Source organism: Hemitrygon akajei, chromosome 2 (assembly GCF_048418815.1).
Source record: "Hemitrygon akajei chromosome 2, sHemAka1.3, whole genome shotgun sequence".
Lineage (NCBI taxonomy): Eukaryota > Metazoa > Chordata > Chondrichthyes > Myliobatiformes > Dasyatidae > Hemitrygon > Hemitrygon akajei.
The window spans coordinates 43,100,592-43,118,877 of NC_133125.1; the positions used below are offsets into that span (position 1 = coordinate 43,100,592).

Genomic DNA, 18,286 nt, shown 5'->3' on the forward strand with positions numbered 1-18,286 from the left:
CCTGAGCAACATCCACAATATGCTGGAGGACTCCAGCAAGTCTGGGAACATTTAAGGAGGGGAATAAAAAGTTGATGTAAAACTTTCCGCTCTAATCATATTATTCCTGTAACAGAGTGATTAAAACTGAACACGATACTCACCAACGCCTTGTACAATCACTACATAACTTTCAGACTTCTGTGTTTTATGCCTTGCCTGATGAAAGCCAGCATGCCCAAAGCTGCCCTGTCTGCTTGTGACTCCCCTTTAAGGGAACTGCAGAATTCCATAGCAGAGTCCCTCTGTTATACCAGTGGACCCAGGGACCTACTTTGATTTGTCCTTGCTATTTGTAGCACTTGCACTCAACTGCATTAAATCCCATTTCTCATTCCCCAGACCACCTACCCAGCTGATCAAGATCCTGCTACAATTCAATATTCCTCTTCACTGCCTATAACCCCACCTGTTTTAGAGTAATCTGCAAACATGCTAAACACTCATATTCTCATCCAATATGTTAATGTAAATGACAAATAACAATGGGCCCAGCTTTGTTCTTTGGTTCTCAACACTAGTCCAGTCTGAAAAGTACTTCCACCTGATTCCTACAATCCAGGCAATTTTGTATCCAGTTTGCTAACTCGCCTTGGATGCCTTAGAGTCTAACCTTCTAGAGCAGCTTACCATGCAGAACCTTACCAAAACCCTTACTGAAATCAATATACAGTAAATACCACCCCCAACTTATCAACGTTCCTCACACTTCATTAAAAAAACTCAATCAAATTGTAAGATAAAATCTTCCATATACAAAACCATGCTGGCTTCCCCTACACAACCCCTGCTTTTGCAATGTAAGTTTAACTTATTCCAGTGACTTGTCTACCACTGATGTTAGGGTAACTGATCTATAATTACCAGGTCTATCCTTCTTAAATAAACATTTGTCATCCTTCAGTCTTGTGGCACTTTACCAAGAAGTGGGTCAGAGCAATCGGGTTATGATGTAAGTCAACATTTAGCACTAATTTGAAGGTGGGCCTGTCAGTTTTTAGGGCTTTGCTCAATTCTCATGAGAGGTCATTAATCTGGAATGTCTCCTTAGCTACTGTCTGACTTACTGATCATTTATAGCATCTTCAGTTTTTATTTCAGATTCCCAGTATCTGGACTTTTTGCTTTTAAACTTCAGAGTCATATTAGCAGGATGAATGTTGAGAAGTTGCTTCTTCTTGCTGGAGGTATACAACTAAGGAAGATAGTCTTATCACTAATTGAGGGTAAAATTCCTAATATCAAAGATTGTTTTTTTTTAGAATTCTGTACTCCTACAATTCAAAGTGGTCCATAGAGCCCACATGACCAAGGATAAGCTATTTCGTTTTTATTCGGATATACCTCCCTATTGTGGTAGATGTAACAATGGAGAAGCTTCACTAATTCATATGTTTTGGACATGTCCGAGTTTTGAAAAATACTGGAATGAAGTATTCCAAACTTTCTCTGTACTTTTCAAAGTAAATTTTAAGCCCAATCCTTTGACTGCCTTATTTGGTATTGTTGGAGGAAAAGATATTATTTTCGAGACATCTTATTTGCATATTTTGACTTTTAATTCTCTTATAGCTAGGAGGGCGCTCTTGTTTAAATGGAAGGACGTCGTTCTGCCTACTCATGCTCAATGGTTACATGATGTTATGTCATGCTTAAATTTAGAGAAGATCCGTTGTTCAATTTCTGAATCTAGTCAAGACTTTCAAACATTGTGAGGACCATTTTTGAACTATTTTCAAAGCCTTTGATTTGCTGTTAAAGTACAGATGTTGGCAAATAACATATTTCACTAAATGATAAGGATTTTTTTTCCTTTTTTCTTTCGATCTTGGTAGTGGGCTTAGATTCTTTTTTTGTACAATAAAGTTATCACATTTCAATATTACGATTTAATTTATATGAATATAGGGTAATGAGATTGCAAGTGTGATTCAAATATAATGTATTTGGTATTTTATCTTTTTTGACTTAAAATATGTATCTTGTACATTGTATTCTTCTATGTAGAAATGAATAAAAATATTGAAAATGAAAAGGAGACCTAGACATCAATAATTATTATTATTAATGAATGATTTTAACTAAAGTGGGTCTGTTATTGCTGAATTAAAAGAGTGAACAAGTGAGGTTTTATTTTCTCAAAAACTAGTATATATTTTTGTTTCCACCTGAAATATTTGCAAAATATACTGGTGAATTTCACCATGATTCTAATATATTTTGGCTGAAGAAGGTTTGGATCTCAGATTTTCTATTTTGTTCTGTTATTTGCAGCATTGCCCTTATTCTCATTGGTCCTGATGAAGGTCTTGGAATGAAATGCCAACTCTTTATTCCTCTCCATAGATACTGCCTGACCTGCGGAGTTCCTCCAGCATTTGGGATGTGATCGTTGTTCTGTAATTCCAGCATCTGCAGAATCTCTACTGTTCATTAGTCTTGTCTTTCTTTTCCGAGTTCTGAGCCTGAGAAGCCTATAAAATAATTTGTGTTTAAAAAGAATGATCTATTAGGCAAAATTAACAATGATGTGAACAGTAGATTAGTTAAAAACACATGCAAGTAATAACCAGAGTAGGACAAAATAGTTTTCACACAAGTGAAGGAGTTTTTCACTAATGTAAAGAGCATATTTAGTTTTTTTTCATAAAAGTGTTAGTGTAGTTCCAAGATGCTGCAAACATAGTTATTCATAGCATATGAAAAAGATCCACATTGTCCCACACTTTGGTTATCATTTGCTGTTTTTTTAAACTAATCTACTGTTCGCATCAATGTTATTTGTTCATTTCTGTACTCTTAGAGAAATATTACATTTCCTTGCCAGAAAAGCTGTTTTTATTGCATTCATATGAAAGCATTAAGTAAATAAGTTTGAATAAATGGTAATAGGGATTCCTAGTTAACCAAAAGATTAATGTAAGTGCAAGCAGAGAAGATTATATTGGAAATAAGAAGATACAACAGAGAAGCTGACAGTTGTTTCATAATTTTGTGCTTTAGGTTCTAAAGGGATAGCTAAGTTTCTCGGCTTGTTTAGGAGCTGACACAGAATCTACAAAAACGGATTAACGATTAGCTTTATTTGTCATGTACATCAAAGCGTACAGTGAAATGCATCATTTTGTGTCATATCAAATCAGTGGAGATAGTTCTGGGAAGTCCGCAAGTGTTACTGTGCTTCCGGAACCAGCATAGCAAGCCTACAACTTTCTAACCCTAACCCAGACATCTTTGGAATGTGGGAGGGAACTGGAGCACCCAGAGGAATCCCACATGGTCACTGGCAGAATGTACAAACGCACTGCAGGCAGCGTCAGGAATTGAACCTCAACCTTTCAGCTGGCTGGTGTAAAGCATTACGCCTGTTACGCTACAATGCCATAACGTGGAAATTGATTACAATGAGAATGTTACATTGAGCTTGTAAATAATTCATGGTTGCCTTGTGAATTTCTGCAGTAGTTACATGTATGCTTAAGACCCTCTGCCTGAGGCCAAAGAATATGACAAAGGTCTTTCAGTGATATGTTGCCAGGAAGGAAAAGAACAGTTTTGGCAGTTGGATGAGATTGCTTTCTGTACTCAAGAGATTTGAGTGAAGGTTAGTAATTCCGGCATCTTGACAGGCACACTTCAGTTTTTCACCCATGAAAGGAGAAAAAATGGTGATTGTGAGACTTCTAAAAATAGAGATGAATGAGATTTAAGCAAAACATCAGCAGCAGGATGATATTAACAGATCGCTTGGCAGCATAGATACTGCAGAAATACCACATACAAGGAACGTAAGAAAATTGTAGGTACAGCGTGACTTGTGTAGTTAGTTTCCACTAAAAGTGAGAAATATAATTTTCTTATTTGAAGGTAAACTATGCTTTCCCTCCTGCATTTATTATCATTTGTTGTGACCCTTGTTTTCAGTGTATTTTTTTGGTTGTTTGCTTGTGTAGACCAGTTTAAACACATAGAGTTACAAATACAAGCGATCTTGTTTGTAAACATTTACCTGTTTTGGAGAAGTCTCTCCACCGTAATAAATGAATTAAAATTTCAAAATGTTTTTGGAGGTGCTAACTTTTCCATGTACTGAGTAAAGATACAGAGGTAAAGGAAGAATGTCCGGTCTGAGTGGGATCTTTGTTGCTTCTTTTATCGAGGCAGGGCGAGGTATTGATAGAATCCATGGAGGGGAGGCTAGTTTCCATGATCTACTGAGCTGTGTCCACAGATCTCTGCAGTTTCTTGCGCTCATGTGCGACAAAGTTTCCGTACTAAGCGGTGATGAATCCAGATAGGCTACTTCCTGTGGCGTATCAATAAAAGTCAGTAAGGGTCAGTAGCAGCATGCCAAATTTCTTTAGCCTCCTGAGGAAGTGAGATATTTTGGCCAATGCATCTACATGGTTGGATCAGGGCAGGCTACTGATGGTCCCACTCTCAGGGGCTTGAAGCTCTCAACCCACTTGACCTCTGTATCAATGATATAGACAGGAGCATGGGCATTGCCTCCTTGTCTGAAGGGAGGGCAATGTTTTGCTGTCATTGAGGGAAAAATTGATGGTGTTCCACCATATTACTTAGCACTCTAGCACTGTATCGCCTGGTACTCTTGACTCATATTGTTACTTGTGATGTGACCCACTACTTTTGGTATCTGCAAATTTTTTAATGGAATTAGAGCAGAATCTAGCCACGTAGTCATGAATGAACAGAGTTGAGTTGGTGGGGGTGGGGGGGGGGGGGGAGCCTGAGGATGCAACCTGGTTGAGAATTATTGTGGCAGATGCGTGCTTCCTATTCTTACTGATTGCAGTCTGTTGGTCAGGAAGTCAAGGATCAAATTGCGGAGGGAGGTGTTAACTCCCAGGACTTAGAGTTTGGTGTTGAGTTTGCTTGGAATTACGGTTTTCCACGGCAGAGTACTAGTCAGTAAGCAATTGTCTAATGCTTTTTTTTAACTGTCTGGATGCTCTAGGGATGAATTTAGGACCACAGAGATGGTGTCTGCCTGTTTTAGTGGTAGTCGAATTGCAGTGGTTTAAATTCCTTGGTTCATGGTTAGCTCTCCATGGTTATAGAGCTTTGGACATAACTTGTAGTGACATAATTTTTATTTTTGTTCATGGGATTCAAATGGAAAGATCGCCCTCACTCTGATTATGTCAAGCACAAAGCATTCAAACTCAAAGGATTATGATTATGGGAGGTCAGTTCTTTCAACTCTTGGACATTGTTGCAAGTGACTTCTACTTGATGGTGTTCTTCTACATGATCCTCAACATGACTCCTCACAGTAACTTAGGCTATTGATGAATGTTCAGTATGCAGCTTCTCAGAAATAAAGCGCAGAATCTTAACTGGACCAGCCATATAAACATCATGTCTTCAAGATTAGGAGAAGGACTGAATATCTGTCATCCAAAGCCATGCTTGTGGTAGAGCGGTTTGTTTGAATGGTGCCCAGTTCACTATCAACACCACCGATGCATTGAGGGTGCACTGTATATTGTACACAAACTGCAGTTCACTTCTACACACAAAGGCAGCAAGAATATCATCTGTCCCTCTGCTGGCATTGTCACGAGAGAAAATCCTGGAACTCCACCTTTTTAACACAATGGGAATAACTTATCTACAATAAAAAATGGAGAAATACAGGTAGCAAAAGTGAATCCTCTTGTAACTTGAAGAATATCCCTTCTCCATTGGAATAAAAAAAATATGAGACTTTTTGTTGTCCGGAGTAAGATGGGTTAAGTTTAGAATAGCAGTTCTTCTTCAAAGTACCTTAAAAGGGTAAGTCTCAGTTATGTTAAATATTACTTCTGGCAAAAACACCAGCATGTGATGATACCTCCCCATATATGGGTACACAAATACAGTACTGCTTCATTCTTGACCTATTCCTAAATAAATGATGTTGAATGTAAATGTGCATAGCTACTCCTTTGAAGGCACATCAAGAGCATCTGTTCATGTTTTTAGAGTTCAGTGTAAGCACAATTGTGATCTGAATCAGAATTAAGGCAAGAAACTCAGCATTACTATAGGTTGCATCTGAAAGATTTTATTCAATGGAGGAGGATCTTATGGCAGCCTCTGGATCCCACTCTGGCACTGGCTGCAGCCCACTTAAAACAAAAATTAAATCAGTCTTGATGAAGAGTCTTAACTTTTTCTCACTATAGATGCTGCTTGGCCCATTAAGTTCCTCTAGCATTATGTGTGTTGCAATGACAAGTGAAAATTTTATTCAAATTATGAAATATTGTAGATTCCAGTTAATTGGGCCATCGGTTAAGTGGGGCGGCCGCTTATCTGAGACAACTCTTTAAGAATCAATACGAATCAAGAAAATAAAGTACTCTCACAGCTACCTAGACTATTCATCCTCCTCCCAACCTGTCTCCTGCAAAAATGCTACCCTTTCTCTCAATTCCTCTGCCTCCGCCACATCTGCTCTCAGGATGAGGTCTTTCATTCTAGGACAAAGGAGATGTCTTCCTTTTTTAAAGAAAGGGGCTTCCCTTCGTCCACTATCAACTCTGCCCTCCATCGCATCTCTCGTATTTCACGTACCTCTGCCCTCACCCCATCCCCCGCCAGCCCACCAGGGATAGAGTCCCCTTGGTCCTCACCTATCACCCTACCAGCCTACAGATCCAACGTATAATCCTCCGTAACTTCCGCCACGTCCTACGGGATCCCACCACTAGACACATCTTCCCCTCCCCCCCCACTCTCAGCTTTCTGCAGGGATTGCTCCCTATGCGACTCCCTTGTCCATTCATCCCCCCACCCATCCCTCCCCACCGCCTTCTTCCGGGCACTCATCCCTGCAAACGGAAGAAGTGCTACACCTGCCCCCACACTTCTTCCCTCACCACCATCCTAGACCTCAGACAGTACTTTAAGGTGAGGCACCACTTCACCTGCGAGTCAACTGGGCTGATATACTGTATCCGGTGCTCCCGATGTGGCCATTTATACATTGGGGAGACTCGCCGCAGACTGGGAGACCATTTCACCGAACACCAGCGCTCAATCCTCCAGCAGTGGCGGGATCTCCCTGTGGCTGCACACTTCAATTCCACAGACCACTCCCACTCTGATATGTCTGTCCATGGCCTCCTCTACCGTCAAGATGAGGCCACACGCAGGTTGATGGAGCAATGCCTTATCTCCCGCCTAGGTAGCCTCCTGCCTGCTGGCATGAGCATCCAACTCACTGACCTCCGTTGATACCCCTGCCCCCCCTTACCCCATCCCTATCTATAATTTTAGTCTGGTTCTCTTTCTCTCTCTTCCCCCCCCCCCCCTCACTATAATCTCTCCCCAGCCCTACTCTTTTATTTCCCATAATTCCCCACCTTCCCCCTAGCCCATTTCCCTTAAGCTTATCACTTCTCTACTTCATCCCTCCCCCCACTTCTTATCCCCTCCTCGACCATCCCATGTTACTTCACTCCTGATGAAGGGTTTTGGCCCAAAATGTCGTCACTACCTCCTCCCATAGATACTGTCTGGCCTGCTGAGTTCTGCCAGCATTTTGTGTTTTTATTTATTTCCAGCATCTGCAGATTCACTCATGTAATCAAGAAAATAGTCAGGATTCCCTTTGTTTATTTGGAACATTATGCCACTTATTGGGGCCAGAGACTGTTGCCGAACAATTACTGACTAGTGTAAATCGCATGCAGTTGTGTGGCCATTAGATACTACACCATGCTTAAGCGAACAGGTTTTAAATAGGGTCATTTGAGTGCGTTTGTGTTCAAAAGGCAGTGATTTTTGGTCACTGATAGTTGGGGAGAAATAAGCAGTAAGACAATTGAGAATTGTTTTGCTCAGTGAGGTTTCAAACATCCAGGCTTAGAGATTCCAGATACAGCTGGGAGTGAGAATTTCATTATTTCAACAAGTTAGAAACTACAAAGAATTTGAAGGTATTGACAATCATCTTGAATGTTACAATGAAAGTGAAGATTTTGAGGATTTTCTACACTAGATGTCTGCACTAATTTGGTTTGTTTACAGTCAGTCAAAAGAACACAGCAGCATATTGGTTGTCTGTCGTATCCGATGATCACAGTGAAACCCATGTTGTAAAGTTTATGAAGTGGGAAAACTGTTGCACAGGGACAGTTCCACTCTCTTGACCTTGGAAGTTCAGGTCCAGTGGTACAAGTAGTCATTACAAACTGGGGTCTTCCTTAGTTCCAGTGGGTAACCATGACTTCTTCTGTGCCCTATCATGTTCTTCGCTCTCCACAAAGCTTGGCCTTTGGATCTCACTGTTGAACTCAGCCATGTGGCCTATCGGTGCTGACTTCTTATGCTAGTACAAGCATGTTTCTATTTCAATGGGGTATGAGCCCACCTGCTGCCCTCACCTGTTTAGTCTGCCTGACAAAGCAGTACACTAGGGTGTGGCCGCTGTGGGATGCAAGTTGCTACTTGGAGCCTCGGGTGAGAGCTGAGTGTCCGATGGGGACCAAAGATTAGTGAGCTGTCCCAGAATGGACAGGACAAGCTCCTTCACCAGAGGTGCTACCTTTCCCTGGCCATCCCATACACAGCAGCATACACCAGATGAATTACCCTGTTGATAAATGTTAGGAACTAATACACATTTTTATAGTACTGTTTTAGCATTAGTAGTGTTCTAATACTTTATGTATTTCATTTAAATACGTAATTTGTTATTCAGTTAAACAGTAGTTGGTCTTTTTTATATACCTTTTTGATCATTTCCATGAAGCCAGTCAATTGGAGCAGCTGCTTAATTGGGCCAAAATGTCCTGATGTGTCCCAATTAACCGAATCTACTGTATTATTTGCAAGGACATTTCATTCAAAGTCTGTATACCTGTAAAATAGTAATATAAATGCTCAAAAGAAACTTAAATTTGGATTTAAAGTTTTCTAATAGCACTTTGTGAAATGTTCTGTTGTGTAAGAAGCTAAATGGTATGTTTGTGTTCAATAAATGCAAATTACAGAGCATGTCATATTTACATAGTGCAGCATAGAAGGCATTACCCCTTCAGCAATAACTTCTCTAATCATAACTATTTGCATTTCAGCTTTTGCCAGACCAACTGGTTTTGCTCCTGGAATTTGTGTTGGAAATGAAGTCCTTGTCTTCCAAAACACTGCAGAGGTTACAGAAGGAGTATTCCCTGAGGGAGCAGGATGCAGAGGTAATGTATTTACTGGCCCACTGAACTGTTTTGTCAACAATTGATAAACAATTCCGGAGAGGGAGATATGAAGATCGTAGTGCTTAAAACAGCAGCTGTGTATTCATTTAAGTTGGAGCGATCAACATGCTGCCATATTTTTTCAACGTTATGGGAGGGAGGGTTTTTGGAGTTCTGTAGTTTTTTTTGTCGGATGATTTTTTGAAAAATATTGTAACATTTTAATAGCCTGAGTTTTAACTGATTATGACATTCACTGATTAGCATTCTCATGGTATTGGTTTCCCCTTTGATTTTAATTTTGATCGAGTGCCAACTACAGAACCATTTGTGGTTCAGACAGAGGTGTTGTCATCAAGCATAGTTACCTGCTAAACTCACTAAGGAATCCTCATAGCAAACCAGAATGTTACAAGGTTCAAAGTAAATTTTATTATCAAGGTTCATATATGTTGCCATATACAACCCTGAGATTTATTTTCTTATGGGCATTCACAGCAAATCTGTGGAACAGTAACTGTAACAGTATCAATGAAAGATCAACCAACGTGCAGAAGACACCAAACTGTGCAAATGCAAATATAAATAACAAGAACATGAGATAATGAGATAGAGTCCATAAAGTGAGTTAATTGGATGTAGGAACATGTGTAGTTATCCCCTTTTATTTAAGAGCCTGATGGTTGATGGGTAGTAACCGTTCTTGAAACTAGTGGTGCGTGTCCTGAGGCTCTTATACCTTGGTAGTGAGGATCTCTGATGATGGATGCTGCTTTCCTATGATAATGTTTCGTGTAGATGTGCTCAGTGGTTGGGAGGGCTTTACCGATGGACTGGGTCAAATCCACTACCTTTTGTAGGATTTTCCATTCAAAGATATTTGTGTTTCCGTACTAGGCTGTGGTGCAGCCTGTCAATATATTACAAGCAGAATATATTATTAGTAGTTCATAATTTTTCCATGGCAAGGTTTTGGTAGAAGTTGAAATATCATAAACTTGTACGCAAAATAGGAAAAATTAATTCTTTAGCTTGGAACAGAAAATTTGGACTTCCCAAAACATATTTCAGAAACGCAGTTTGTTCAACAGTTACAAACAAGAGAAAATCTGCAGATACTGGAAATCAAGGCAACACACAAAATGGTGGAGGAACTCAAGAAGGCCAGGCAGCATCTATGGAAAAGAGTAAACAGCTGATGTTTCAGACCGAGACCCTTAATCACAGCCTGAAACATCGATTGTGCTCTTTTCCATAGATGTTGTCTGGTCTGCTGAGTTCCTCCAGCATTTTGAGTGTGTTGCCTTGTTAAACAGTTTACTTTTAAAATCTTATTTACTTTTCATTCAGCAAGATATAGCTTTTTTGGGAGATTTTATAATGAGATCAATGTTGAAGTTCCCATTAGTTTACTAATTTCAGCAGATTTCCATCTGTAAGTAAGTTTTGTAGTTTATTAATGATAAATGTTGTCATTTATCTCATAATTAAATCTTCCAAGATTATTTATTTATTTAGCTATTTATTTATATAGATGGTTGATTTCTTTCATTAAATCGGCATCTGTTATATAATACATGGAATACTTAAAACCATTCTTGGACATTCATGATTGAAAACAAGCACATTTTTGATATCGTTCCCGAAACCTCTCCTAAAGGCATCAAAAAACTGCACCAAATAAAATCTTCAGGGCTGAGATCAATAGAATTTTATTATGTAAGCGATTATTTTGAATGGATCAGTTAGTTAAATTTCAGTTCAATCATGATCTAGTTAAATGGTGGAGGAAGTATGAGAGGCTGATTATGAACTCTTTCCTAGATGCACAAACTACATAAAGTGCATTCCTTGTGATTGTTGAATGTAACAGTGATGCATCCATTTAAAATGTACAATAAAACATGCAGGGCAACTATTTTCCACCTATTGCAGTTAAGCAATGTGGAACGCTTGGATTCTACGTATTAATGTGCCCTATAGGCTTATCTTATAATTTTTCTGATGGAGTAGAAGCTCAAGCTATAATAAAGGTTCGAATTTCACATCTTTCTTATTCTTCACATCCCCAATAGCTGTGCTTGTGTCTGTTATATTATTTTTAAAATAAAATAACATTAATGAGATCTAAGAATTATACTACTACAGTGCAGTTACAGATAACAGAGTACATAGTATAATCATTATTTTGCAGCAGTAAGGCAGTTTGAACAACACACACAAAATGCTGGTGGAACACAGCAGGCCAGACAGCATCTATAAGGAGAAGCACTGTTGACGTTTCGGGTCGAGACCCTTCGTCAGGACTAACTGAAAGGAAAGATACTAAGAGATTTGAAAGTAGTGGGGGGAGGGGGAAATGAGAAATGATAGGAGAAGACTGGAGGGGGTGGGATGAAGCTAAGAGCTGGAAAGGTGATTGACGAAAGTGATACAGAGCTGGAGAAGGGAAAGGATCATGGGACGGGAGGCCTCGGGAGAAAGAAAGGGGGAGGAAGCACCAGAGGGAGATGGAGAACAAGCAGAATGATGGGCAGAGAGAGAGAGAGAAAAAAGGGGAGGAGGGGCATTAACGGAAGTTCGAGAAGTCAATGTTCATGCCGTCAGGTTGGAGGCTACCCAGCCGGTATATAAGGTGTTGTTCCTCCAACCCGAGTGTGGCTTCATCTTGACAGTAGAGGAGGCCATGGATAGACGTATCAGAATGGGAATGGGACGTGGAATTAAAATGTGTGGCCGCTGGGAGATCCTGCTTTCTCTTTCTCTGGCAGTTTGAACAATAGTTTTCTTGTTGCTCTGCTCTTTGATGTCCAATACAGAGTTCTTAATGGCATTAGAAAATAAGACATGAAGTGTGTTCAGTGTCTATGAATTGTACGAAAGCTGCTCATTTCATAATCTATTTCCCATAAAATGTACATTCTCCACCAAAGTGCACAGCTGAGAGAACGTGAAATATCTTGCTTTGAGTAATTTTACTGATATGATGTAATTTGTGCTATCCCACTAAACTTACTTTGCAATATTAGATCACAAGCCAGATCTTTTAAGGTTAAAATGTAAATAGTAGTATTAAAAATGAAAATGACTGATTGTTAATTATTAACTAGTGTTTTTCTTTTTGCAGTATCCTCTTACTAATGACAATTCTTCCAAATATCATGTAATATTTCCTTCAACTCAGTTTCAAAATAATCTTTTCCAACAACTTTATTAACTCATCAGTACTTTGCAGACACTGTAGGTGCATTTTGAATGCCAATAGCAGCTGATGCATTGAAAAGTTAAGAGAAAATTCTGTCTATTCTGTTTATTAAATACTCTTCCAGCTGTGGATATGTTTTCTGTTTTGCAGTGCAGAATCCAGTCAATGCCCAAATTTATAAGAAAAGGAAAGAGTGCAAAAAATAAATATATAAAAACAATTCTGTTATTGAATCTGCCTGTTGTACATTTGTATTTTTTGAAGCTTCACATTTGTATTCTTTTATTTTTGATTTCCTGCATGTGTGTTAGTTTACCCGATGAAGTGTAATTTCCACATTTGACTGATCATGGAGATTTAGTATTCAATTATTTCAAAGATGTCCCACATGCACTCAAAATAGATCTCAGAAAAGGTTATTCTGGCAAGAAATCCAATTTTTCTGATATGTTGGTTTTCCCATTCTATTGTATTAAAAGGAAAGAGTAATCTGTTGCCTTTTATGTAGAGTTTTTAAAATACTAATAATTTTTTCCCGCTGATGTTCTCAAATTCCATCTTTCTAATTGATGTGTGTCCTGACCTTTGACTTTCTTTAAGTATTTTGCAATAATATACAACTAAGTTGTTTTATTCTGTTTATTTAAAGGGAGTCTTCCGCTATTGTCTATCAAAAGTAATGAAGTTTAAGGTCACCATTTACATAGCGTATATTTTGGTATTAATGCTATGATATTTTATGATTATTGAACAAAAATAGACTTTTCTGTTCAGGTGAACTGAATATAATGTTTTCATAACTCTATCTTTTGTTAAAGCATCTTGTTTAAAAAAGGAATCTAAAGGAAACCACATTTTAAAAACAATTGTCAGTTGCTTGTTATCAACATTTCAAAGTTAGGTGATGTGCAGGGGAATCCATTTTTGATGTCCAAGTTAAACAGTTTGAATTTTTAAAACATTTTGCACTGATAAAGCCCATAAAGAGCCCATCTTAAAATACTTTTATTCTTAGACTCTAAATGGAGATTGTCAGAGCAGTTTACATAAAACAGAGCAGTCTCCTAGTCTTTGTCTGTGCCTTCTTTTCCTGGTATCTTGTGATTCCCCAAAATGTCCTGAGAGCACATCAGGCTATTTTTCCACTATCCACATTATAGACTACATGATATGTATTATTGATCTCTGAGTCATCTTTGCATTCATTGAACATGGTGATTAAACTCTCCTTAATCTGTTATTTTCTTGATTATCGAACATTTCTGCTAGTTTTGAAAGCAGCATCACTCAAATTTAGGACACAAGATCATATAAAGTACAAATCATTTGAAAATAAAAATAGAGAATATGAAAATAAGGTAGGTTTGCTTTTTAAAAAACATAATCTTTGAAAAATTATCTTAAATGTTATGCTTCTGCTCTGCAATTTTCCTTTTATATAATTATTTCCATAGTTTACCTTCAAATTAATAGAGTAGCTAGACTTAGCTTCTAAGTTTAAATGTCTCAAAGCTAAGGTCAAAATTGGAGAGTGGACTATTGAATAATATTAAAACTAATTTGCTGAACATGACACATTGCAGCAATTAGTTAAATTAGTGAATGAAAAATAACCTTAAAGGAAGTCTTTAATGTAATCAGTTGTCAGATGCTGTTTTTGTCCAGGTACTTACTTGTCTGGCAATAAGCATCCTCTTTACAAAGATTTTCCCCAAAGGAGCTTATGCATTTTCTGTGAATTGCTTTTAAATTATTTTGAAAATTAAGTATAATAATGTTTGTATCATTTTGCAAATGCAAATTAAGCTTTAATCAAGTGTTGTAAAAATATGGCTTTTTAGTAGCTGGAATCAATCCTAAACAAATAGCTGAAAAGTTATAATTTAGTTTGTATTTGTTCTCGAGATATATGGGTCACTAACAACAAGAGTTGTTGTTCATCCCTAATTGCCACCAACTGAGAAGACACTGAAGATTCTGCCCTGTTCATCTTTCAGGAGCCAGGGGCAGCATGGTAACATAGTGGTTAGCACAACACTTTACAGTACTGCGACCTGGGTTTAATTCCTTCCCGCCACTGTCTTTAAGGAGTTTGTACGTTCTCCTCATGACTGTATGGGTTTCCTCACGTAGTCCAAAGACGCATTGGTTGGTAGGTTAATAGGTCATTACAAATTGTCCCGTGTTAGTCTAGGGTTAAATCAGGAATTGCTGGGCCATGTGACTTGAAAGGCCAGGTGGGCCCATTTTGTACTGTATTTCAATAAATAAATAAGGTTAAAAAAAAAAATTTAGGCCATGATAGGCCAGGCTGGGTAAGGATGGCAGATTACCTTCTCTGAAGTATGTTAATAAACTGAGTATTTCTAAAAGAACTATTCGGTTTACTATTTCAGTAAAACTAGTTTTTAATGCCATTTTTAATTCTTTGAATGTGTTTGCTTTCTCTTAAATTTGTGATTAGTCTTGGCTGACTAATATTTTTTTGCTTATTTTCCAGGTGCGCCATCGTTGGTGTGAGCTGGTTATTAAGCATAAACTCACTGTGGCATACAGGGATTTGATCAATTTTCTGAAACAGGATCAGGTACCCTGTTTGAATATATGTACTTTGAATATACTGTCCCTTAGAATATGAAATAATTATGTAGACAAGAAAGTCTTGCTGAATTGTTAATTAAAAAGAAATAACTTGACATTTTAGTGTCATAGTGCAATACAACATGAATACAGGCCCATCGGCCAAAGAGTTCACGTCACATAGGTACCCACCCAGCTTGTTCCAATTTCCTGCATCCTGGATTTGGCCCATATGCCTCTGAGCTTTATTCCTCCAAGTGGTTCTTAAATATTTCTATTTAAGAAGTATGTGTCCTGCTTCAACTACTTCCTCCAGTAGCTTGTTCTACCACCCTCTGCTTTAAAAATGTTGCTCCTCAGGTAATGCCTTCCTTCTTATCATAAATCTGTGCCCTAGTTTTAGACTGCCCTACTCTGGGGAAATAAATATTAGCGCCCACCTTATCTGTGCCTCTCGTTATTTAAAGCACTGCTATGTTTGCCCCACGTAATCCCATGTGCAAGGAACAAAGACCTAGAGTGCTGTATATAATTCAGGCACCCTCATCCTGGTAACATCTTTGTAGATCTTTTCTGCAGTCTTTCCAGTTTAACCATATGTTTCCCATATAGCCAGAGAGTGGTGAATCTGTGGAAGATTCACTGGGTATATTTAAGGCAGAAGTTGATGGATTCTTGATTAGTCAGGGCAAGAAGGCATACGAGGAGAAGGCAGGAGATTGGGGTTGAGAGGGAAAATGGATCAGTCATGATGAAATGGCAGAGCAGAGTTGATGGGTCAAATGGCCTAATTCTGCTCCTATATCTTATGGTAACCAAACCTGTACCATGTATTCAAGTGCGGTTCATGAACGACTTATAAAATTGCATCATAATGTCCTCTTATATTCACTGCCCTGCCTGATGAAGGCCAGCTTGCTTAATGTCTTTTTCACCACTCTCTCTACCTCTTTTCAGCAAACTGTCCACTAATACCCTTAAGTCCCTCTATTACACTCCCTAATGCCCTATCATTCGTAGTATGTCCTACACTGGTTTGACTTTCAAAATGCTTTACCGCACACTTTTCAATATTGAAATCCATTGCCAATCCTTAACCCACTGATGTAACTGACCAATATCCCCCTATAGTGTATGATAACCTTCTTCACTATTGACAGCACCTCTAGTTTTGTGTCATCTGCTAACTTATTGATGAAACCTTATGCATTGCACAAATAAGGATGATCCCAACACCAACCACTGTGGCACACCACTCATCACTGGCCTCTGTTCCAAGAACCAGCCTTCAACCACCACTTTCTACTTTCAAGCCAATTTTGAACTTGCCTAACTAGCTCTCCCTGGATTCCATGCGACCTTATCTTCCAAACCAGCTTTGTATGTGGGACCTGCAGAAGGCTTTGCTGAAGTCCAAATAGACAACATCCACTTGCCTATTCTCTAGTTTTTTGGTTGCCGCTTGAAATAAAAAGCTCTAAAAAGTTCATCAACTCTGACTTCCCACAAACAAAGCCATGCTGACTCCTTTTAATCAGATTCTGGTTATGCAATTTATTTTTAATATTTGCAGACCTGATGCTGGACCAATAATGCTTAGTAGATGCCAAGGCTATTTTTATATTGTAATACTATCCTAATTTAAAGTTACTACAGTTGTAAAATGAAATTTGTAAATGAAAGTTGAGAAGCACTTTTGTTCATCTTGCAATCCTTTTCATCTGTTACATTTTCTATCTCATCTATTTTCACTCTGAAAGTTCATCTGTTAAGATTTTATGTTTGTAATACTTCCTTAATTGACTATTTACTCTATTCAGACTGGTCAGTAGCACCTTATTGAGGGGAGCAAAAAACAACTTTTATAAATCTCAGTATTGTGCTTACCAGTTTACTTCACAGTTGGGACTTAGCCACATTGCAGATGGGAACCATGCTGTAAATACTGTCCAACAGTTAATTTTCTATACAAATTTCAAGAGACTTCTCTGTTAACCTTGATTCCCAGGACAAAAAAAATGTTGATGTAATAAGTATAATGTGACTTGGTTTATCTTCAAAAAGGGTTTTTGCTAAAACCAGAATGTATAAAGAGGAATGATTTATCTTCTGCTTAGTGCATGGCCTTTGATTGTATTGTAATAAATGGGCTGTAGATTTTGAGAAGTCAATGAGTTGAGTTTCCTGTTTTACAGTTCTTGTAGCTGCACAGATTCTGTGAGAATTATGGCAAATAATTTTGTAAACAAAGGACAATGAGTTAGAGGACACAAAATTGAATAAATCGTTAAGCATGTGGCAAAAGAAATAGTGAGTTAGTGAGGCTGTTTATGTGAACTTTCGTCTGACCAGGGATAGCACACGTGTGCTCCTGCCACATACATCAGATGGCTTTTTGACCCTGACCAGTATTACGTTGTTTAAGTTGTTCACAAGCAATTTTTAAGTTACTGTCTTCACACATGGCCATTATTTTCATTTTAGTACTTTGCCTTACTAGCTGTCACCATTGCTATTTTATACCACAGACCATGAAGCATAGGAGCAGAATTGGGCCAGTTAGTCCATCAACTCTGCTCCACTATTTCATCAGGGCTGATTTAGTATCCCTCTCAACCCCATTCTCCAATTAATAATCAAGAACCTGTTAGGCTCTGCTCCAAATATATCCAGTGATTTGGCCTCTACAGCCATCTGTCACAATGAATTCCACAGATTCACCACCTCTGGCTAAAGAAATTCCTCCTCATTTCTGTTCTCAAGGGACATCCTTCTCTTCAGAGGCTGTGCCTTCAAGTCCTGGACTCCTCCACCGTAGGAAGCATCCTCTCCACATCCACTCTGTGTAGGCCTTTCAGTGTTCAATAGGTTTCAATGAGACCTAGTGAGATTCTAAACTCACTTGAGTATACGCCTAAAGCCATCAACCACTCTTTTCATGGAGTACGTTAACCCTTTCATTCCTCAGATAATTCTCATTAAACTCCTCTGGACCTTCAGAGGAGGTTCCAATGCCAGTACATCCTTTCTTAGCTAATGGATACAAAACTGCTCACAGTACTCCCAAGTGTGGTATCACCAATGCCTTATAAAGTGTCAACATCACATCCTTGCTTTTATATTCTAGTCCTCTCAAAATGAATACTAACATTAAATTTGCCTTTCTTACCACCGACTTTACTTTTCATTGAGAGTAGAGGAGATTCAAACAAGAGGACATGAGTTGAGAGTTGGGGGCAAAAGTTTAGGGATAACA

At 38.5% G+C, this 18,286-nt stretch overlaps 1 protein-coding gene across 4 annotated transcripts in view; it reads left to right on the forward strand.

The window, feature by feature from the left end:
- aopep (aminopeptidase O (putative)) overlaps positions 1-18,286 on the forward strand; it is a 218,363-nt gene that overhangs the window by 177,259 nt on the left and 22,818 nt on the right. For 3 of the 4 annotated variants that reach the window (XM_073071267.1, XM_073071275.1, XM_073071285.1), the window contains 2 exons: positions 9,129-9,245; positions 14,951-15,037. In XM_073071267.1, coding sequence (XP_072927368.1) covers positions 9,129-9,245; positions 14,951-15,037 — 204 coding nt within the window. Of the gene's footprint in view, positions 1-9,128; positions 9,246-14,950; positions 15,038-18,286 lie in introns of those variants that run through there. The other variant, XM_073071294.1, reaches the window with a different exon arrangement.